This window comes from Myotis yumanensis, unplaced genomic scaffold, assembly GCF_028538775.1.
Source record: "Myotis yumanensis isolate MYYU_CA2020_CCGP unplaced genomic scaffold, mMyoYum1.0.hap1 SCAF_6, whole genome shotgun sequence".
Classification (NCBI taxonomy): Eukaryota; Metazoa; Chordata; class Mammalia; order Chiroptera; family Vespertilionidae; genus Myotis; species Myotis yumanensis.
Genome location: NW_027223757.1, coordinates 35,689,174 through 35,712,856, shown reverse-complemented (window position 1 = coordinate 35,712,856; position 23,683 = coordinate 35,689,174). Strand labels below are relative to the sequence as shown.

General features: G+C 47.4%; 1 protein-coding gene across 6 annotated transcripts in view; it reads right to left on the bottom strand.

Moving 5' to 3' along the window:
* FYN (FYN proto-oncogene, Src family tyrosine kinase) overlaps window positions 1-23,683 on the bottom strand; it is a 202,842-nt gene that overhangs the window by 6,714 nt on the left and 172,445 nt on the right. For all 6 annotated transcript variants that reach the window (XM_070417886.1, XM_070417883.1, XM_070417881.1 and 3 more), the window contains one exon: window positions 6,412-6,543. In XM_070417886.1, coding sequence (XP_070273987.1) covers window positions 6,412-6,543 — 132 coding nt within the window. The remainder of the gene's footprint in view (window positions 1-6,411; window positions 6,544-23,683) is intronic.

The window sequence follows — 23,683 nt, the reverse complement described above, 5'->3', positions numbered from 1 at the left end:
ACCCTGAGAAGGCACATGCTGACAAGCTTTATTTCTCTTTCCCTGCCTTACCAGATAACCTCAGGGCAGCTATTCTACTAAACCCACTGTGCTGATAAGTACAGAAAGGACAGGTGCCATAATGCACAAAGGTTGTGTAAGGTAGACAATACAGCATCATAAACAACTCCTTGTCCAGAGCAGAAGTGAGAAAGATCATGAGGTGCCAGGAGGAATGCCAGGGAAATGCAGGGCTGGGAGTGGGGAGCAGCACACAGGACAGAGCACAGGACAGAGTGGAAAGCCCTTCTTTGCTGCTGCCTCCTCGCCTGCACTCTGCTCCCCACCCCTCCTCCTCTCACCAGCACACAGGCCCCAGGAGCCTCACTGGGGGAGGTGGCCCCAGGAGCCTCACTGGGGGAGGTGGCCCCAGGAACCTCATTGGGGGAGGTGGCCCCAGGAACCTCATTGGGGGAGGTGGCCCCAGGAACCTCATTGGTGGAGGTGCCCCAGGAACCTCATTGGGGGAGGTGCCCCAGGAACCTCATTGGGGGAGGTGGCCACAGGAACCTCATTGGGGGAGGTGGCCACATGACTCCCGGGCATTGGCAGGATGTCCTCTTTCAGGGACCAGGTGAGCTGACCGGAGAAGCCCTGGGGCTGTGGATGGGAAGAGAAGGCAAGGGACACAACAGTCTTGACTAAGATCTGAGGTTCTAGCCTGCTTCCCATTCTCCTGGCTGGTGAGTCCTAACCTCCTCCTACCCCAAGAAAAAGCTTCTCCTATAGGCATGCTGGGCACAGCAGGAGCAGGAGTACGGGCCACAATGCTGGGCTGCTGAGCACAGCTCAGGGCTCTGGAGCATGAATGTGGCCGAGGGAGGACAGGGCAGGACTTCGGATTCTTTAAGGAAGGTGCTACAGTCTCACTGATCTCCCTGGCTTCTGTGAGTCGTCATCAAGTGACTCAGCCCATGCAGCAGTCAGGCAGCTGCCACTCGCTAAAAGATTTGAAAGTGCTTCAAATGCTTGACAAATGTGATGTGTTCGAAGGAATGTTCCAGCTTCGCCAGATCCTGCCAAATGCACAGGCAGCTGTTGGGTTGAGAGCCAGGGTTCTGGATGGCAGGGCCAATCTGCCTGGAATGGTAACTGGAACACAGTGTATGCGCTCACTACAGGGTCCATCTCCCCACACAACTCTGGGGACAGAGTCTATCTCATGCCTGAGAAAATACATGCTGTATTTATGTGTGGGATGATGGAACAGAGCCGAGATTGGCCGAATTAAAAAATCTTGTTTCAAAAACCTCATAGGCATGATCTTTTTTACTCCCTGTAGTATCCATCCATCCATCCATCAACCCACCCACCCACCCACCCACCCAAACATTCATCCATCCACCCACCCACCCACCCACCCACACATTCATCCACCCACCCACCCACCCACCCATCCACCCACCCACCCTCCCACCCATACATTCATCCATCCACCCACCCACCCACACATTCATCCATCCACCCACCCACCCACCCACCCACACATTCATCCATCCACCCACCCACCCACCCACCCACACATTTATCCACCCACCCACCCACACATTCATCCACCCACCCACCCATCCACCCACTCACCCACCCACCCACACATTCATCCACCCACCCACCCACTTACCCACCCACCCACACATTCATCCATCCACCCACCCACACATTCATCCACCCACCCACCCACCCACCCACACATTCATCCATCCACCCACCCACACATTCATCCACCCACCCACCCACCCACACATTCATCCATCCACCCACCCACACATTCATCCACCCACTCACATTTGTTCAGTCCACCACGGGACAGACACTGTGCTGGGCACTGGGAACACATAAAAGCAGCCCCCCCTCACTGTTCAGAGGTACTGGGAAGTATACACACCTAGGGACTTCAACAGAGAAGCAAGCAGAGGGACAACCCATTCGATCTGGACATGGAGAAGGCTACACAAAGGAGGTGATGTTTTTGTGTTGGGCTTGGAAGAGTCTGAGGCAGACGGTGAAGGTGAGAAGAGGAAATTCATATTCAAGAATGATCTCTTGGTGTGAAGGGTGGAGGTGTGGCAGGAGAAAACCGTAAGTCAGACCTTGCCACTCTCCCACACAAAGCCCCTCAGTGCCTCCCCATATCACTAAGAATAAAAGCAAAAGTCCTGAAAACGACCCAGGAAGCCCTATCTGATGTGCCCTGAGGCCTTCAGACTTCCTGCTCCCCCTGCTCCCGCCACACTGGCCACCTTGCAGCTCTTCAGGGCCTTGTGCCCAGTCCCCTGGGAAGGAGGGCTTCTCCCCAGATCTCCACCTGGCTTGCGCCTTGCTTCCTTCAGGTCTTTACTCAGATACCACCTTCCTGGTGAGGCCCTCCTTGCCACGCTTTCCTGATACCCTCTATCCCCTTCCCTGTTTAATTTTCTCCCTACCTATTACCACTAGCCACTACAGAATGTATTTTGCTTATTTACCTTTGTTTATTGTTTGTCTCTTCCAAGAAGAATAAAAGTTCATGAGAGCAGGAGTTTTTGTCCATTGGTTCATTGCTGTACTCCTGGTGCAAAACTAAGGCTTCTGGCTTACTTGGAAGGTAAAGGGAAGCCATGGACATTTTTAACTAAGAGAGGAGGATAACTGGGTCTGTGTTTTCTAGGATAGTAACTGTTGGTGACAATGACAGAATGGTGGTGGTGGTGGAGGAGGTGGGGGAGACTGGAAGCAGGAAGTTCCATGAAGAGGTCACTGCATGAGGGGTTGACAGCTTGACATGGGGCAGTGGCAGTGGAGGGAAAGAACAAAATATCGGAAGGTGAAATGACAGGGTAAAATGCATAATGCTGATTTTATGCATCAATACCAGAAAACTGCTTTTTGCGTTTGCATTTCTCATATACAACAATCCATCAGTACAAAATCAGCTCTAACCTTGGTGCAAAGAATGGTTCTGAACCTTGGCTGGCAGAAAAGCCAGCGGGACTGCTATGCTGAGAATGTATTCAGGTCAGGCTGCTACTAGGAAATTTGTAAGACGGAGCTGGTTTTTGTCACAAATCTTGCAAGCAACCTTCCTGTCTGATGTGGCTCCTCCCTGTTCCTCTCAGTGTCACATTTCAGTTATTTATTTATTTATTTATTTATTTGGCTTTAAGGCTCTCAATCAATTGAGGCTCTCAATCAATTTGAGCTTGTCTTTCTCTCCTTCCTTTTAATCCACACCTTTTACAAAACTTGCTAACTAACCAAGCAACCCAATGTTTTACAAAGATATGTCTCCTCATACCTTTTGCCCTTCATGTGGTCACACCTCACATACTCCATTCTAAGTTCCTTCTCTGATTCTTACTTTGGACCTTCTTTCATGCTAGGCAAAGATGCCTGGAAAGCTTTAAAAACCCATTTATAAGTCACAGCCCCTCCCTTGACCTCCATCCTCACCTAACAGCCAAGTACTTTTTCTCTGTGTGAAGGTAACACAAGGCCATTCTCAGGTATGAAAGAAATCAGAAAAGTGTACCGCCACCAACCTTTCTTGAAGAAAGAATGACTAGAGAACACACTCTAGCCAACTGAGCAGGCACTACGCGGAGACCGAGGAATGGAATCATGGTGGACAGGGACTGGGAGTCTGGCTGGGTACCACCCACAGGCAGGAGGACTCGGTGCCGCAGAGAACACCTGCCAGCAGCACACACTTGGCCACCCCAACAAACTGCAACGCAGAGAGGAAGGGCCTTTCTCCCACAGTGACATCTGGATGAAGCTAATGAAACTGTCTGTTCCTTAAGAACTGCTCTCCTTCATTAAGGTAATGATCCTATAATTGGAATCCTTCTGCAAAAGCCTCTCCCTCAAGAAGAGTCTACTGTGAGGTTCAGAGTCCAATTAAATCTGATTAGAGCCATGTTATAAAACAAAAACAAGAAGCACCGTGGAGAGGACCAGGCCTGGGAACAAGTTTCTGTGGCTTTCTGAGGGCGAGGGGCAGCGTATGTGCTTCCCCGCCCCGGGGCCGTGCAGAGGCCCCTCAGGATGGGCTCAGTCGGCCCTTCCAGCTCTTCGCCTCGCAGCCCTCTTCCCAGACTCATCTCCAGCAGCTCCTGAACTGGCTGGCACCTCCTCCCAGGCCTCCGAGCCTCTCCACATGCCCACCCTTCTCTGGGACTCTTCTTCTTCGACTCAACTGGAGGAGGGAGCCCTATTTGCCTTCTTCTATGTGAAGCCTCCCAGACACAGCCCCCTCTCTCTGCCACCCTCGCAGAGTCAGGATAGCTATCAAAGCCCCTTGCGTATCAGCAGCTGCTCATCCCATGTAGCTGTGCATAACAGAGTGGGCTTAGTTCTCATTTCAAACTGCTCTGCCATCCTCACAGGATGCGGAGTGAAGGGCCCCTTCAGTACCTGTGGTTTGCAGATCCCTGCATCGGGTGTCCCAGACCCCACTATCAGAATGAAGCTTTGGGGCCACAGTGGGTAAATTCAAGTAATCCATCCCTTGCGATGACTTCCTCTAATAATAAATGAGTAACAAAAAGGAAAGATTTCTTCCTGGATTTGAAGCATATTTATCCATGTGACCAAAAGCTCTGTGGGTGCAGGGACTACATTTAGTCCTTTGCTCACTGCTTTATCTGCAGCACCTAAAACAGTGCCCCAGGCCTCTGTTTAATCAGTTTGCTGAGAATATGAGTTCTTATTTGTACTTATTTCCCAGGCATTGCAAAGTGCCCGGCACAGCTCACGTTTTCTGGCGCTATGCTGAACGAAGGAATCCCAGTCTAAGCGTAAAGCGAGGCCATCTTCATTATGCTAAAACCAAACTTGATCATGACTCTCCCTCCCACGCACAGCACACACCTGCCTTCCTTCTCCAGGCCCCGCCCCCACCCCTTTGTCTGGGCTTCTGCGCGACCAGAGAAACAAAAAGCAGCTCGTATTACTGGAAGGAAAGGCTTCAAAGAAATGCAAAGCAACATTAACCTTTCCCCCTAGCTGCATTTAACACGGGTGATTATAAACCTGGGGGGCTCAGGGAGAAATGAGTGTAAAACTCAGACAATAAAAATTGAGGGGCCTTCACATCTGCAAAATCCCCAGACCTGCACATTTACCCCCTCCAGCAACTACTCAAAGGAGCCCCTGCTGTGCTCCAGGGCCCTCCAGGGCAGCCCTTTCTTCCGCTGGTGGCTCCTCCCACTTGTGCACACCAGGGACAGCCACCGCAGGGGCAGCAGTAAAACCGACTTCCAAGCAACTCTAACCGCCCAGTGCTGGCGCTTTGGAGGCGGGGCATTTGTCAATTTTGACTGTGCCAGCCTGGCTCTCCCAGGAGTCTCGAGGCCACACCAACCCAGAAAGAGAACCTCTTTCCCTCTCTGCATTTTGAAGATGACCAGACACAATCCTAAGAAATGAACAAAGGGATTACAAATTAATCTGGGCCCACTGGCTCCTCTGACTGCAAAGATACGATGACAAATCCAGGATTTACAAGAGACCTCCATTCCTCATTAATCTCCACTATCGTTTTCATCACTGCTTTTTTTTTTTCTTTTTAAGGCAGGGAATGAGGGGAGCTGTGTTCTTTCTTCACTTGGCAGTAACTAAAAAAATATGTCCTTAACATTTCAGAAAGCAGATCGTCCCTGCACTAGAACCACTAAAGCGGGGAGGTGAAATGGCATGAGTGTCCTTTAAGTCACCATTTGTCTAAATTAATGAATTTAAGCGTGAATAACCTGAACTTGGGCTTTCTTCGGAGACCATGAATCTGATTCCCAGGAAAATTCCAGGACAATAGACTCTCCAATTGCTTTACGTTATACTTGCTTCTGCATAGCATATTTTGACTGTTTCAAAACGTGCAGTGAGTGGCCTCCAATTGCGTTTCGCATGTGCCTCTCTGGCCATCTGGAGCCGGGCCTGCTGAGAGAACGGGGCCTGGCATCTTCCTGCCAGCATGGCTCCACGGGTCAGTGCTACAGAGCAATCAAAACGCAGTGGGGGCTTTCTCCTCTCTTTCCCAGAAGAGTCTGCAAACTAGTGGAGCAGAGGTTCTGCCAGTGACATTTCTGCTCTGGGAGACACAGACACAGTCCTACCGAGAGAGGAGAGATTCCTCAAATTGGGGTGGACCGAAGCGCTCATACCAGCTGCTAATACATTAATCCTGGCACCCAATTCATGGTGGCTGCTTGTCTACATACCACAGCGGCTCCCAGTTCTGTTCCTCTCTGGCTCAATACCTGTCCATGTTATTCAAACTCATGCTCAGCAGGAAGGCGAGGATGGGGCTTAGCAGGCCAATTGGGTGAGGTTTCCCCAAATGGTGTTGAAAGAACATCCAGTCAGAGGCCCATTTCTGCTGGGTCCTGCGCTTACCTGGGTAGGGCACTCTTCCTTTGGTGACCAGCTCTGTGAGTAAGATTCCAAACGACCACACGTCGGACTTGATTGTGAACCTCCCGTACAGGGCTGCTTCGGGGGCCGTCCACTTAATGGGGAACTTTGCACCTGCAGAAAGAGCACCCGGTTACTCATCAAACCAAGAGCATCCCACCGAGTATGGGCTGGGGAGGAAAAGCACTTGGAAGCCGCTTTCCCAGGAGCAGGTCCACAGAGAGGACGGGCAGGAGGTGAAAGCGGGAATGAACCAGGACTGAAAAGCCGTGGGGTCTAGTCCTGGCTTTGTGACCGCAAGCAAAGTCAGTTTAATTTTCCCATCAAAGGGTTGCACTTCAAAGCACCTTTAAGCTCTGGCTTCTAGAACTTGAATCTATGGCTACACTGAATGCCATAGGTTTCGTCTGGAGGTGAATCTAACTTGTGAATTAGGAAGCCATACACACACACACACACACACACACACACTGCTTTGGAATAATGTTACATTTTAATAACTACACATAGCATTAAATCATAATGCTACTCTCATGAATCCTTTCATATAGAAGACCATAGTTCTCACCTGGTGCATAAAAACCAAACCAAACCACCATGCTTCTCCCAGGGTGGAGACGATTTGCTGCCGCCCTTGTGCTATGGGCTCCACCTCCTTAAGGCCTCTCACCACAGCAGAGAAATGATTGACCTCCGGCTGCCTCCCTCCCGTCCCCATTCCCGGAGAGCAGAGCGGCCGTCTTTAATTCTGGGACAGTTTTTTCTTCCTGGCTGTGAGAGCCCTTGCTGATCTCCCTACCTCTCTCCTGCCTGCCAGAGAGGCTACTCTCTAATGTTTGTCTTTTTAAAGAACAGCCTTGCCTCCATGACTGTCTTATGAGTCTGATTTCTCAAGACCAAGGAGCAAGTTTCACGCCCAAGCCAGTAGAACTTTTTCTTTTAAACTTTCCCAATCATGAAAAGAATCCTCTCTCTAATCCAAAAGAAGGGCAGGTCCATCCTGCTCTTTACGACTCCATGTGTGTACAGGGAGTGAACGGACCCGCAGCCTGTGCCTCACACGGGCTCAGCAACGATAAAATGGCTCCACATGTTTCACTGAACAAGCTAAAAGGAAAACACGAGGAGTTTTATTTGGTATAAACACAATTATATGTTAAAAGCATGTTAACTTTACTTAGGAGCTCCTAAAAAAATCACACAAAGGTTAAACAGAAATTTCCATAGTGTCCTCTATAAAAAGTCAACAATGTGCAAAAATGGCAAGTGATTAAAATCCTTAAATTAATATGGTTTTAATAACCAGAGGTATGATAAATTATAGCAATCAGATTTTTGTTTTAAACACAGTATATGATAACATCTTTAGCAAATCTAACTGGAATTTTCTGGCAATATAATTTTCCTTTCCCATCTCTTCTATGCCAGTGTGAAATGAAATTTAAAAAAATCCTACTATTTCATTATGTGTCATTTCACATTAACACTTTTTTTCTTTTATGCACTGCACTATTTGTGATTAACTGTTTGTCAAGCATAATTATTTATCTCTGTCCTTAAGGGCTGCATGACTCCACACGAGGCTTGGTATTCTCTGAACAGCCATTAGTTTTAAAAGTTTCTTTCAAAGTATTCTTCCCGTCCTTCCTACCTTTAATCTAATCACACAGCTTTGGACTCTGAGCTGCTGGGATTAATGGAGTAGTTTTCCTTCAGTATCGAGAGCAGATTTTGCCTTGGACCAAACTTCATTTCAGAGAATTAAAGGTATACTAAATTCATTCCTATTTAAACCATCTTTTGAAAATCTATGTCCATCTCTGAAGCAAACAGAATGTTCTTCTCCACTGTGCAGACACAAATCCTGTAAATAAAACAAGCCAAGGAGCCTTTCTTCCCTTCTTGAAATCACTGACTTTGGAGGAGGTGTGTGTTGCTGAAAGTATACTATTCAAAATTTGATTAAAGGCATTCTGGATTTTCTGGGAGAAAATTTCATAATTTCAGATTTAAAAAAATCCCAGATTTCAATATATCAGCCAGGTGTGCTAGTCTGCTTTATTTTCTCATTATCATATCTACAACAAGAATTATAATATATAAAATTTCAAAAAATAATTTAAAACAAAGGCTGTAAAGAATCTCTGATAGGAAATGATTTGTAGATAGGTGTTTTGACTTATTAACAAGAGCTCACTTAAATTTATTTTGTACTAGTTTTCTTTCTACCTAATGTATTTATATCTAATACAGTTTGGAGGGGAGAAAATGAAGGATGTCTTTGTTCAATTTCTCTTATTTCTTTTCCTTCTTAAAATAGCAGGAATGATTGACAAAAGGTTCTTTAAATATAGCTAATATTTTCCTTTTAAAGATAAAGATTAATAAATTAAAACCGCTATAAGCTGTTAATCATTGATGAATGTCTCAGCAAAATAGAGTCTGTGCTCACTTTTTTATTCATCTCATTACCTCGATTTCCCCTCATCGCGTTCCCCCCTTTCCTGAGGACACGGATGTAGCTCCAAACAGGGGAGTTCACCTGTAAACGGCCATGCAGGTTGCACATTGCAAACCCCAGTCTATGAGAACGACGTCCCTAAGACTGTCCAGTGAGCACCTATGTGAGTCCACGGGTGGCCCTGCTGAGGCTGCAGTGGGATCTCTCCTTGTCTGAGTTAGGGAAGCTCAGGCACCGGGGAGGAAAGTCTCCTGGGTGCAAACAATGCTTTTCTCCTGAAAGTAAAGGTCTGCCCCCTCAGATTTTTCCCCAGATATCGTGGCAGGCATAACGTCAGGATCAATGTTGTCTTCTAAGCAGTATGGATTGTGGAAAAAGAGGAGATAGCGTCAGGAGACCTACACTACCGTGAACTTGGTATTGATTCGCTCTTCTTGAAATTCTCCGTTGGGGGGAGGGTTCAGATGCCAACACAATTTCCTCTCCTCTTCACTTTATTGGCGGGAATGTAGCAAATTAAGCAGGTATGATAAACTAAAAAAATAAAGGAATTACTATCACTCTAGTTTTTATTTTTTACTGAATTACTGTACTGGTAACAGTTCAGGCTTCTTTTAAGCCAACAGACAAGGCCATGGGTAATACATAAGCATTTATGTGTGGACTTGCCAGTTTCCACATTTCACTGCCTCCCACGGTAAACTCATTGCTGTCACTGGGCCCACGTCTGGAACCACCAGAAAAGTAGATAATCTTTGTCCTTTAGTTGCTTACCTCCCTGGCATAGTACTGAGGACTGGTTAGCCTAAGTCTGAATCCTTTTCTATAGTGATAAACATGCTAGTGTTTCACACGGTTTCTCTAAATTCTATTCTGTTTCTCTAACTTCTGTTGAGATGTGAAATGAGTGGTCATAGGCTTCATGTAACAACAGGATCCTACTCACTCTCTTGGCTTCAATGGCTCTTCTAATTCCAACGACACCAGATGGGACCTCCCTCCCACGTTCCCGACCTCCTCGACGTCTCTGAAGAGCCTCTCAAATACAACATCCAAAATTTATCTTCCCCACAATCCTGCTTCTTCTTCAGAGGGTGCCGGCCTGTAAACTGCCTGGTTGATGGGAGCAGCATGCAGACATCCTCCTGGTCCGGGTGCTGTGTCTATCTGTCCCTCGCGGTGCACGCAGGCAGCCGCCGCACAGAGCCCGCCTAGAGAAGGAGCTCAACACATCTTCACTGAGTCACCTTTGCCCCTGCTGCTTTATCATTCTCCACATGGAGTCCACGTCACTGTCCTCACGCTCATCCTCGCTCGCTCACTGTCATCTGCCTGGACTCCTGCAGTGGCCTTCCAACTGGGCCCCCCTGGCCTCTCCTCCCCACGCTCCGCCTCTTCTATGATCCTGGGCCTACCCTCCTTGACTCTCCTGCCCCACTCCCAACCTCTATGACCTCTGACTGCTCTTACCCACTGCAGGGCCATGGGACAGGCTGTTCTCTTTGTCTGAAGTCCTCACCCCACTCCCATCCCATGGCTAACTCCTGCTCCTCCTGGTTACTTACACAGGGAACCTTTGCCTCAGCACCAGGACCGGGAGAGGTTCCTTAGCTTTTCGCTGCCAGAGTGTCTTATTCTTTGTAGCTGTTACTATTCAAGTGCAATCAATGTGTGGCAGGTATCCCCACCTTCTTAAACTTTGAGCTAACACACTCTGCTATTATGGGAGACCAACATTAGTCCCTGTTTTCCCTAACCAGAAGAAATCCGAGGAGGATTTTCGCTTTTACCAAAAAAGGCGGAAAGCGAAAATAGCGAACCTGTTTGTTTTGCCGTGAGCGTTTTGGAAGCAGCGCACACCCAGAGCAGCAGGAGCGGCCCCGACAAGCTCCTTGCCAGGGAGCTACGCTCAGCCTCTCAGCGTCACGCCGCCTGAGCTCTGAGCTGTCTGTGAGCACCTGTGCTTCATCTCCATCGATTTTGTGCATCCGTTAGCAAGATGTGTCCCGAGGTGACTGCTTCTTTGCTTTACGCCACTTAGGCTTACACATGGCTTCATTTTTTGACAGTGGGGAACCTGGAGCTGCCTGAACTGTGACTCCCGATAGATACTGTCCTTGAGAGCGGGAGCGGGTCTGGCCACCATCGCCCTAGGACGAGCCCGGCGCCCGGTGCCCGGTGACCAGGAGCAGCTAGATGAAGAGGTACTGAGAGTGAACAGCGGAACCCCAGCTCCTTACAGCGCTCATTACCAATTTCCTGCTCTCTGGTGAGGCCTCCTCTCCTTGTCCTCGGTGACCAGCTGGGAGCCCTTTTAAGAGGCTAACAACTGCCAAGTACAGTAGAAAAAGCATCTGTCGCACACTACTGACGCTGAAAAACTCCCGGAAAAGCCTGTGTTTTTGGTGCCAAATGAAGTGTTTAGATGCTCTTTGGGTCTGATGGAGAATGTCTGAGGTGGAGGGAGCCCCAGACTTTGCTCTGTGAAGTCTGCAGCCAGGGGGTGGGGTGGTTGTATCAGTGGAAAGATGAGGTGGCCAGAGGCCTTGGGAGTGCTCACAGCAAAAGAAAGCAGGAAATCCTTTTCTTAATAGACTAGGGTGAGAGCAGGTGACTGGACATCGATCGATCAAAACACGGGGCCACGGTCTCTCCCATTTAAAATAAGGTGAATAATCATCTATGCTTTCGGCAAGAGAAAGGAGAGGGTTGTGGATGTATTTAGTTGTCAAAGTTTTTCCACAAAACAACCCCTTCCTCCCCCCACTGGGCCGGTTTTGTTCTCTCTCTCCCCACCACCAGTATTTCTGGAGTTTTCCCACATGCTTGGCCCTGTACTCAGTGTTGGGTGAACCCAACCCCCGGCTCTCACAGATCTGCAGCTTTGCTTGGGAAGGAGATAAAATAAACGAGTGGCCATTATGTATGTGAGACAGTGACAAGAGCCATCGAGAATAATAGCATGAGCTGCAAGGACAGATTTTGTGGGCTTTGCAGCCACACTAAAACCTTGGGCTGCCACCCTAAGTGTGACGGGAAGCCATTGGAGTGTGTGAGCAGAAGTGTGATGACATCCCACCTCATCCTTTCGCCTTGTCTCTGAAACATGGAACATAACATTATTACCTTGAGAACGATTTGTGAGGAGACAGAATGTGAAAAGCATTTTGACTTTTCAAAACTTTCAAAAAGCATCATGACATTTCAGGGCCCATGGGTGTCTGTTAGCAATTAGCAACTGGGTAGATTATACTCCTATTGTCACTTCTGTCATCGTGTTTGTCTAACTTGTGCTGACTCTAGACATATTTATGCTATTTTCTCCCACTTTCACATTTGAATAACACTAATAATCTCAGGGACAAAGTAAAAAGCCTTCTCCAGGCCTGCGTGAAGCTCAGACATTTCTATGAGAAATGTCCTTCCCGATGTGCTTCCTTTCTTCGTGAGCATTTCCTTTGTCTGCTGTAGGCTCTTCTTCCTTCTCCCCCTCTAATTACAAGTGTCCAGGGACCTCAGTGTTGCAGACTCCTCTCTCTCTCTCTCTCTCTCTCTCTCTCTCTCTCTCTCTCTCATTGCTTATTCCCCGAGGAACACCCTCTCTCATGACTAACCCTGCCCATCATCTCTATGTGAATGGGGCTGGATACGCCACACACGTTGTCTCTCATCTGAAGTCTTCTTTTTTGATCTGGAAATGTCTAAGTGACAAAGTTTTATAAAGTTTATTCTCACTTTAATTTTTTAGGATGCAAACGAAGTCCCTTTCTCTCTCTCTTCTGGGGTTAGATCCCCATTCTGCCAGGCTCCAAGGTGAAAACCTAGAGTGGGCTGGGACTTCACCCTGTCCTTGAACCTCTGTTCGGATCCAGCACCAGCTTCCACTGTTCCTTCTTTGAGACTTCCCTTAGATGTGCCCTTTCTTGTTAAGCTCCCTGCCAAAACTTGGTTGGGGTCCTCACCCGTCGTAAAGCCCTCCTTCCGTGGTGCCCTGCCTTCAGCTCACTGTCCATCCAGCCACAGATGATGGCACAGGCCCACCTCTACGCGGGTTTTTCAACTGATCCACCAATTCAAACCCAGGTTGTTCAAGGGTCAACTCCACAGTTGGGAATCTGTGTTTTGGAGCGTTGACTATAATTATACATGGATTTTCAATGGCATGGGAGGTGCGCATCCCTAACCCTCATGTTGTTCAGGGTCAGCTGAATGGCTTTAAACCTCATCTTCATAATGCCCCTGCCCCAAGCGTATAGTGGGCTCCTTACTGCATTAAATCAAAACCCCCACCTGGTTTTCATGGACCCACATGGTCCTTGCTACCCCAAACACAGTTATTCTAGTTTAGTTTGCTTCCCCATAACCTGTACCTGCACTTGGCATAATCATATTTGCTTCTCACACATTACCTTGTTCTAAATGCCTTCTCTCCTTCCACCTGCTTAACTAACACCTATGCAGCTCAAGTCTCCTTCATGAAGTCATCTGTGATTACTCCTGCCTTCCGTGGTCTCTCTCATGTGCTTGGGGCCAACACTGTAAACAACAGTTGAATGCTTGACCGTAGTTAACTGCCACAATAGCTAAACATGTATTCAATGCTTACTGTCAGGCATCATGCTAAGTGTTTTACACATAGGAGGCTGATACTGATAACAGTCCTGTTCTATAGATAAGAAAACTGAACACAGAGATAAAATGATATGCCACAGGATAGGTGGGAATGGTGGAATGGGGTTTTGAACCAAAGGAGTCTGGCTCCAGAGCCCAAGCACATAAACATGACACACTATGTTGCCATTCCTATGCTCTAACATGTCTTCCTACTAGCTCTACATGTGTTATTTTATCTCTTTAAATAGAATGGAAGCCCTTTACGTTGGAGACCATGCTTTACACTATGTTTCTCCATAGTACTTTGCTTGAGGCTGGTTAGACCACAACTGCTCAACAGATGTTCTAATTGGCTAAAGGGTCAACCTAGCAATGTATCTAACACTCTGATGGACAAAGAAATTCTCTTCCTTTATACAGATTAAATCAAATTGAACAAACAAGAGTGACAATACAGCAGTGTAACAAACTAATAACCGCACTCTAGGACAGTCTGACTGGATGCTTTCATTTTTTAGGTGAAAACAGGATGACCAGCTAAATCTATTAGATCAGGATGGCTCATCCCAGCCCCCAAGCGCTCCATTGTGGTTAATGAACGTCCTCTCTCCCCAGCGGCCAGGCTATCTGCTTTCTCTTGCCTCACACAGAAACAGTTCTCCCTTGACTGGTTACTTGCTGTACTTTACGCACCTTCTTACATTAAGATGATGGCAGTGGCATTTCAAAAGCGTGAAGGAGGGTGGCAGAGACTTTTGCTCCCAAGTCTAGCTCCCGCACCCACCAAGTGTGTTTAATGGGCCAGAGAACAGGGCTCCCTGGCGGATGCCCTTCAGTGACCATGCAAAGGGCCCTCCTGTGGGCTGAGGGGTGGTTGTGGACAGTCTAGGGGACTCATTTAGGAAAGGAGCTCCGGGTCCAGCAGATCTGGCTGGCACGCCGGATTTCCTGGGTGACCATTTAAAACCTCCCTTGGTCTTCTTATTTGTAAATCAGGGATGCCGATACCCTCATAAGGTGTGGTCAGAATTATAAATAAATTGAGGGGCTCAGCACAGACCTGGCAACTCGTAATAGCTAAATAAATGCCAGATATTATTTTCTTTAGGTAGTAGTGCAAAGGCTCTCCAAACTTCAAGAGAGGGAAGAGGATGAAGAAAACCCCAAACACTCATCAATCCATCAATGAGAACTTACCAAGTGTCATTAGGCCTCAGCACAGCAGGAGGGAGGTCACCTCCTACCCTAGGACTTTCCAGGCAGCCAGGCAGACCAAGCTCACAGGCAAACCCAACAGAGAGCTAATGTGATGCTGGCTTTAGGAAGAAGAGGCTCAAGAGAGAGGAGGAAGAGGAACTGCACGGAGCCCTGGGTTGAGGTGGCCACATAGAAATGCTGCAGTTTGACCCTGATTCTCCCGGGGGAGGCTCAGGGCAGGGCCAGGACAGGCCTGGGTAGGGCCCAGCTCACAATACAGGCTCTTACTGGAGAGCTGGGCTGTCAAGCCTATTTTTTTTTTGTCCTGGTTACCAGGCCAATTTCATAGCCCTGTTTCAGAAAGTATCCTCTCTGGCTAAGAGCTGGGTCAAGGTGGGGAAGGCAAAACCAGCGCAGGATCTCAGAACCAAATCCTTCCTGCAGAGAACACAAGGGCTGCCTTCGCAGCATTTTCAAGGAGGAAAGGCATCAGAGTCAATAACAGACACTGGTTCTCCGAGCCAAAGACCCACCCAGAGCCCCCTTTAATTATGAAGCCACAGACTGCAAGTCATTACATTCAATATTAAATAATGTGCAGTACCTCAACTTTAAAGTGACCCTGGGAATAAAGGAAAAGAAATCACAAACTATGGTAATAACAGGAAGCTGATTACATGGGGAAGTGGCAGGATGAGGACAGGATATCCTGGGAAAGAAGTGAAATCAAAGTAGGGAACTTTGTGGTTACGCAAACAAAACAATGATTTCAAACCCAATAAAACCTGGCAGGTCAAAGCTCAGAATTTTCACACTAGCCAAAGGAATGACTTTCACGTTTTCTAAATGTGTCTGGAGTAATACAACCGTGTGTTTTTCAGTTATTCCTGGTGCCACATTCTGCTGAAACTTCTACTTTACATTCATAAGGTTTTAGCATCCTGTTTTAAAGATAAAAACTAAATGACAAGTAAATGGTACAATGGAGTGAGATGATATTTCATCTGAAATGCACAATGGTGAGCAGGGTGTCTGAGAAAAAAGGAGATAGGGAATAGGGAGGAGTGCTATCCCACGGGTGGGACAGAGGAGGGACAGGTTGGGCCAAGGAAGACAAGAACCAAGGACCAGAGGCAAGGCCTGAGCCTAGTACAAAGATAAAGATGGATTAGCTGGCACGGATCCAGTCTGGTGGAGCTGAATCCGAAGAAGAAATGTTCTGATGCACAGCTCCAGTAGGGGAACCTAGCGTTGTGGACTTTTAGCCGGGACGAGAGGCAGGGCAGCTGTGTGCAGAGCTCCCTAGGCTGCTGCTCACAGTGGTGAGAACTCAGACCCAAGTAGTAAATGGATGGAGCTCAACACAGAAATGATTCCAAGAATCCAGTCATCCTGGAAGGGGCGGCCGGCCTGGGTCAATCTGTCATCATGCGGCAAAGTGTGCCAGGCAGCAAGGACAAGCACTGAGGTTGAGGGAACAGCTGGTAGTCAGACGGAGGGTTTGGTCGGGAGTTAGGAAGATATGGGAGGGAGACAGGCTACACAGACAATAGCCACTTTGGATTGCTTTTTCTAACTGCCCCCTCCCCACTTCCAGGGAGACGCTGCGGTGCACCCTCCTTTGGCAGGAAGAGACAGAGGCTTCAATATGTGGGCCCATTTTCCTAGGCACTGCCTGTCCCTGCTTATCCAGACGATGCAAAGGCAGGAGTTCCTTTTGCAGCAAAGCAAGACAAGGAAGCCAAGTGACATTTGTGATGTTTGATGGCGTCTGCAGTTCCTATGTACACACTTTACAATCACAGGGGGTGACGATCTGCTTCCTTCTTGCTGATTACTAGGAAATGTGGGACGCAGAGCCCAACAACTTGCTCTTGACCACTCAGAAACAACCCCCAAATTGCTCTGCTCCAGACAGTACAAAGGAGAGGCATCCACTGGAATACATGGAGGATGGCCCAGGGCAGATAAAGAGGAAAGATATTCAGACGAGAGGCTCTGCTCAGAGACGGGGCTTACACCAGTCCCATCTGTGTCCCTGGGCAGTCAGGGAGCTGCCCCACTGTGGGAGTGGACGAAATGAGCCCACCCCTCCCCCACAACAGTGGTAAGCCTAAAAGAGAGCCGGGTAGGCAAGGGTGAGTTAAAATCCCTTTCTTTTCATTTTGAGTCCTTTCTCCCAGGGAAAGGATGGTCTGTACCATCCATCCCTCTCTCCCTGCAGTCTGATCCCTAGCCCTGAGGTTAACCTGGCCTGGCAGCTCGGCTGTGGCTCAGTAGACACACAAAGCGTAGCTCTCTCTCTTGAAATGCGGTGGAAGCCGGGACTGTAAGCGGCAGAATACAAATGAAGGCGCTTTTCTCCCTAGCGACAGAAGTGTACCAAACTCAGATCTGGGAGGATTGATGAGAACCAGGCTCGGTTCAGGCTGCAACCCGTCCGCTCAGCAGGAATGATGGCTCCAACCCGGCCACCAGCAGGCGTTCTGCGGGAACCCCCAGCTCTCACCAGACAGCCCCTGGGGACCCATGTGTGGTCAGTTCAAACAAACGTGCTTCCTGCTCAGTACTTAAAACAATGGCTGCATTGGAAAGGGTTTGCTTGTTGTTAAAGGATGGTTTGCTTCTCTAGCATGGGAAGAATTAGATTAAATTCAATAATTAACTCCGCGCCCCCCCCCCCCCCACACACACATTTGCCCTTCAGGTCACAGCACACTGTGTGGGAACTGCAATGCTGTTGCTGACAGAGAACAAGAAGTGAATGTGCGGCCAGGGGCAGAGGGAGGGCACCTCGTGGCGAGATCAGCCTTGATCTGCCGTGGGATTACAGGGGCCTCAGAAGAGCTGATTAAGAATTCTGCAGGAGCCCTTGAGCTGGAAAGCTGGCGTTCTGAGTCTGATAATCCCCAGTCGTAGTAACACAAAGGAAGGACAGGAACTAAATTCACAGCTCTGAATTGTGAAATTCAACATATGAAAGAAATAGGGACCCGCTTCTTCCTGACTGTGTTTGTCAACCTAGCTGCCTGCTTGTTTGTGTTAAATGGCTACTGTGCTTTTTGAATCCAAAATCTGATTATATTTAATTAGTGCAGGCATCTGGGATATCTGATACACAAAGAGTTATTAAAGTAACAAATCTTTCTAAAATATGTTCTCCATGAAAGAATGTGTTAATTTATGCAGTAACAATTTTTTAACATGAAATAATTAATATGAAAACTGCAACAATTATGAATTCTTTGCAGTCTAATTTATACGTAAAATTTCCTCCAGATAATACTCTTTTCAACGTAAACCCTCAGTACTGAGAGCATCTGAACAGACGCGTTTTTCTTTTTCTATTTCATACACAAATTGAAACTTAGAGCAGGTCTTATACAACGTCCTGAGTGCCCGTTTCTATGTACATTCTGAAGATCCAGTGATTAAACTGCCTTGACATTTGCTTCCACAACAATGACCTTGTCCTTCACTTAGACCTTAAAATAAACCCCAAACACAGAGCAGCTCTGTGTTCCTGTCTTTGTGATGATTCAAATCAGGAGAGGAAAGGGTTAAGGAGGCAGGTCCTGTAAGCGACAGACCCTGATGGGAGCGAGTCAGGAAAGACCAGGGAGGTGTGTGCATTTGTGTGTGACTATGTGTATGAGAGAGAGAGGGAGGGAGGGAGAGAGAGAGTGAGAGAGCTGTCAAATAATGAAATAATATTTTTTCTCTTAAAAGATTGATGCTTCTGTATTGATTACCAATAGTCATTTTCTTAAAAAACTTTTAAGTAAGAAAATAAAGATCCTTTTCAAGAAAAATATACATAAAACATACAAAAATCAGATTATGAGAGTGGCTTTTATATTTCAGAACCCTCAAAGAACCTTTACCGACGGCCCATTTAATTCTCATGGTAAGTATGTAAGGAAATTGTTTTTAATCTCCATTTTACAGATGCTAAAATGAGGGTCAAATGGTTAAGTGATTTGCCTGGGGACAGCACCCCTGTAAGTGACAGAGCTAGTACAAACCCTGGCTCCTAACCTGTAACCTCAGGTTCCCCAGTCTCCCCAGGCTGCCTCGCCAGCCCAGAGGGAACAGAGCACTGGGAACAGCACAGTAATGCTAGGCTTGCTCTATGACTTAACAATTCCACCCCTTCGAAAATACCCAATAAATAGGAGGACGTACATCTACCACCACGGTAGCTTAATTCATAATAGCCCCAAACTAGAAATAGCAGTAGAATGAACTGATATATTTGTACAATGGAATACTACTCAGCACTGTAAAGGAAAGAACTATGGTTATGTGCAGTCACATGGATGAATCTCACAGACATAATGATGGATAAGAAGCTAGACACAAGAGTATAGCCTATGATTTGTTTGTATGAGGTTCAAGTAGAGGCAAAGCGAATCTATGGTGACAGCTGAAGACAGTGGCTACCTCTGGGTGGTTACTGGCTGGAAGGGGACGAGGAGGTTTTCTAGGGTGCTGGTGGTGCTCCCTGTCGTCATCTGTGGGGGATTTCAGGGGCATATACAGATGTAAAAATTCACTGAGTTGTACACTTCAAATTTATTCATTTTATGGTTTGTATATTATGATTCCAAAAAAACATGTGTCCACTAAAGCAAGTCATTCTTTTGTTTTTTCTTTTTGTTAATCCTCACCGGAGGACATTATTTACATTGATTATTTTTAAGAGAGGGTGGAAGGGAGGGGAGGAAGGGGGAGAGAGAGAGAAACATGGATGTTAGACAGACACATCGATTGGGTGCCTCCCACACGCACCCGGACAGGGCCGGGAATCGAACCTGCAACCCAGGTACATGCCCTTGACCAGGAATCGCATCCGAGGCCCTCCGGTGCATAGGCTGACACTTTAACCACTGACCTACACTGGCCAGGGTGAAAAGAAGTCATTCTTATACATAAACCAGGTGTATCTGAACTTGTTAGGTTTAAACTGATGTCTGTCAGCACCGAGTTTCCTGAAAGCTTATGAAGAAAAAAACAGGAGTCTGTCAAGAATTCTCCTGCTGCTTCCTGTCTGTCGGATGGCTGGAGGGGCTGTGAGTCTTGGAAGTGCAGCTGGGTGACAGCTGCCCATGCTGGTGGCTGCAGGAGACAGGTGCGGTTGCAAGTGTGAGGACCAAAGGGCGGACAGCAGGTCTCTGTGGCGCCCTGGCACGGGCATGGTGGGGGTCAGCTGTGGAATGAGGCTGGGATGAAGGTGCAGTGCTGGGGTGGGGAGGTGGCTGGGATCAGACCCTAGAGAGGGTGTAGGTAGCATGGGGTGAGAGGCATGGTCAGCTGAGGCACAGTGATGTGGGAGGGCTGGAAGGTGAGGACCTGTGGCAGTGGGCACCCTGACTGACCTCTCTGGGCTTCAACACCTCAATGGATGTAGTACCACAACCACCTCAAGCTCAATAAATCCCAAACTCACCCTCTTTCTCTGAAAATAAGACCACTCATTTCTGTAACGGGCAACTCCATTCTCATGATTACTTGCATTAGACTATTTGGGAATTATGTTTGATTCCTCTCTCCCTTTCCTGTTTCAGCCTTTCCATTGTGCCTACAATCCATTCTTGCATTTGCTTATTATCCAAAAGCTTAGTCCTATATGGAACATAACAAGAGTATTTTTTATCTGTCATCTGCTATGCACTGGGCACTATGCTAATACTTTACATTTATTGTTTTACTTAATATTTGCAAAAATTAAAACACAAAGCAGGTCAAATATATTTCCACAAATAAGCAAACTGAGCTGTGGCAAAGTTAACTAGCTTGTCCGAGACCCCAGAGGACGGAGCGGGTTTCACACCTGGTTCTACCCAACTTCAGTGTCCCTCCCCATGCCTGCTCCCTGCCCCTGTGCAGTCTTAGGCTTCGTAATATCAGCAGCTCCTAGCAAAGTCCCTTTTACACACAAGGCCCTCAAATAACGAGTGCTGGCATTCCTCAGGGGCCCTGAGTGGTCAGAGTTTAGCACAGAGCTTACGACTAAAGAGATCTACAGAGATGTATCTGCTGCAGCGGAGGAAATGTACAGGTAACAGAATGAGCAGCACCACGTAATGTCTAGTTGCCTCTAGAATGCTGTTGGCAGAGCATCATCCTCACAGATTCTGGCCTAGTCTTGACCTTCCTTTTCATATGGGGCTTCGGGGCAGTCCAGTGGGGTGGGGATGGTGGGAGGGAAGGAACGCAGGAAGGGCTGTTTAACATAGGTCCATGTTCCAGTGCTGCTTGTGCCCTGGGAAATGCCATCACATCCATCCAGGGGGAGGACAGGCATTTCGGTGTGCCCTTCAATGGGAAGGTCACAACTGTGCTGAAAAACAATTGTCACTCACAGCCCTAAATACCTGTGTCCAGCACATGCTTCGAACACTGCCCACAGTCCCATAATCAAGATTCGGCCTGGCTGTGGCCTGTGGGATCATAAAACCCAACTTGCAAACATTGCCAGGCACACGGGCCAGCTGTGTGGAGGAGCTGCTGCCTCCCAGCAAACACTTCAGCACGCAGCACGCATGCCATCTGCAGAGCACACCACAGATGCACACCAGGCCCTCTGCCTTGCTCAGAGGCCAGGGCAGGCAGACCCTTGGGAGGAGGAACTCTATAAACAGCTGAGTTGTCCCAGAGCCGGAAAAGGAAGGTCTTTCCAACACACACACACACCACCACCACCACCACCACCACCACCACCACCAAACTTTTCCATAAAATAAAGAGATAAAGGGACTTATGATTAATATCAATTTTTAATTTTCTGTTCTTTTAATCAGTCTGGATCAGAGGCAGTCAATATAGCTTAAGAGGGCAGAGGCAGTAGGGCCAGCCATACATAGATTCAAATCCTGCCTCTGCCCTTTTACTAGCTGTGGGACTTTATATGAGTTACTTAACCCCTCTGAGCCTGTTTCTATTGCTTCCTCCCCACTGCTCACATTCTCCTGCTCAGGCCTGGCTCTTGTAAGTATATTCCATAAATGCCCCTGTTCCTTCCACTCCCTCTGCTGTAGGGCAGCATTTCTTTTATTCTCCTTGAAAATCCTGGGCCCTCACAGACTTTGTGGTCCCCCCACCCCAGTTTAGTTTTCCAGTTCATTTACGTCTTACTTATCTCTCTCTAGTCTTTGGCATGGATCTAAAGATATTTGTGAAAGGGAAGACCCAGTGATTCCACTTCTGGGAATTTATTTGATGGAACCTGAAACACTAATTAGAAAGAATATATTCACCCCGATGTTCATTGCAGCATTATTTACAATAGCCACAATTTGGAGGCAGCCCAAGTGTCTATCAGTAGACAAGTGGATAAAAAAAGTTGTGGCACATTTACATATTAGAATTCTACTCTGCTGTAAAAAGGAAGAAACTTTTATCCTTTACAACAGCCTGGATAGATCTGTAGAACATTATGCTAAGCAAAATAAGCCAGAGAAAAACAAGTACTATATGATTTCACTCATATGTGGAATTTAATGAACAAAAATTTAATGAACAAACTGAACTACCAAGCAAAATAGAGACAGACTCATAGATAAAGAGCAGGCAGAAACCTCTGGTGGCAGGGGTGAGGGTGGGGGATGATAAAATCGAGAAAAACAAAAGAGAGATAACTCATGGACATGGACAACAGTGTGGTGATTGCTGGGGTGGAGGGGGATGGGTGGAGGTGGGAGAGGACACAGAGGGGATATATGGTGATGGAAAAAAAAGAATTTTAAGAAGGAAGGGTGAATACTCTTTGTGGAGATTAAGTGAAGAAAACATAGTACACAAAGGGTTTGAGGCCAATCCTTTGAAAGGTCATGGTGGAAGTGAGGGGCCACAGAAAGCAATCAGGACAGTTCACCGAAGAAGATAGGACTTGAAGGCCAGGGCTGGGTTGGCTGCTGGGCCTGTTCTACAGCAGCTGTGTGTGTGACAGTAACCAGTGAGGGCTCCTCACACGCCTTCCCCATGGGCACTCATCACCCTGGGCCACTGCCAGAGGGGTCTCATTCCAGGTGCTAAATAGCCAGGCCCTGTCAGCAGCACTCCTGCCAGCATCCTCGGGCTTCTGGCCCTATAACCCTCTCATTTATGGATGGTTCAGGACCACAAATTCTATAAAGTCCAAAGTCCAGGAGAAGGGGAGAAACAAGTCCTGAACCAATCCCTCCAGCAACATGAAGGATGCTTAAAGGACCAAACAACAAGACTGACTCTCTCTCACCACTTCCTAAATTAGATATTCATGCCTCACAACCTTCGCTTGCTCTGCTCTGTTCTCCTCTCCTTCCAGGTCTGTGAGCTGAGATCTGACAGGTTTGCCTCTGGGTAAAGGCTTTCATTTAGGGCCAGGTTTCAGACCCGGTGGTACTTCAGACAGTCTCAGCTCACCTTGACTCAAAATCACGTCCACATTTTCTGAGGACTGCCAGTGCCAACCAAAGCTGTCCATGTGCCTTTGATTAGAGATACGCATGCCATCTGGCCCTGCACTGGTGTGTGTGTAATGTGTGGGCATGCTTGCTGTGTGGGCATTTGGCTCCAGGACAAGAACTGCCACATGTTGGGGAAATTCAAATAGCCAAGCTGTCTGACCGACACATAATTTTGCATTTGGACAGTGTCTGTACGAGCCAGGATTTGAGTTTAACATTTTTCCTCATCACTGGAGACTGCCGAGAATGATAAAAGCAGGGAAGAATTGGCAAGAAATGAAAGAATTGAAAAATAAAGAAGAATAAGAATTCTGGAGGTGGCCTTTATGAAATCCAGCAGAAAGCACCGCCCTGTAATATATTCCAGTCACCACTCAGCCTTGCTCAGAATAACCAGCTTTGGTTAAAACAACAACAATGAAGGTTACCTCTTCCTTCAGACACAGGCATTATATTCCACACGAGGAGCCTACATTTAATTGCCAACAGCCCTTTTAACTCTGCATGTTTACCTGTTGACCGCTTCGTGAAG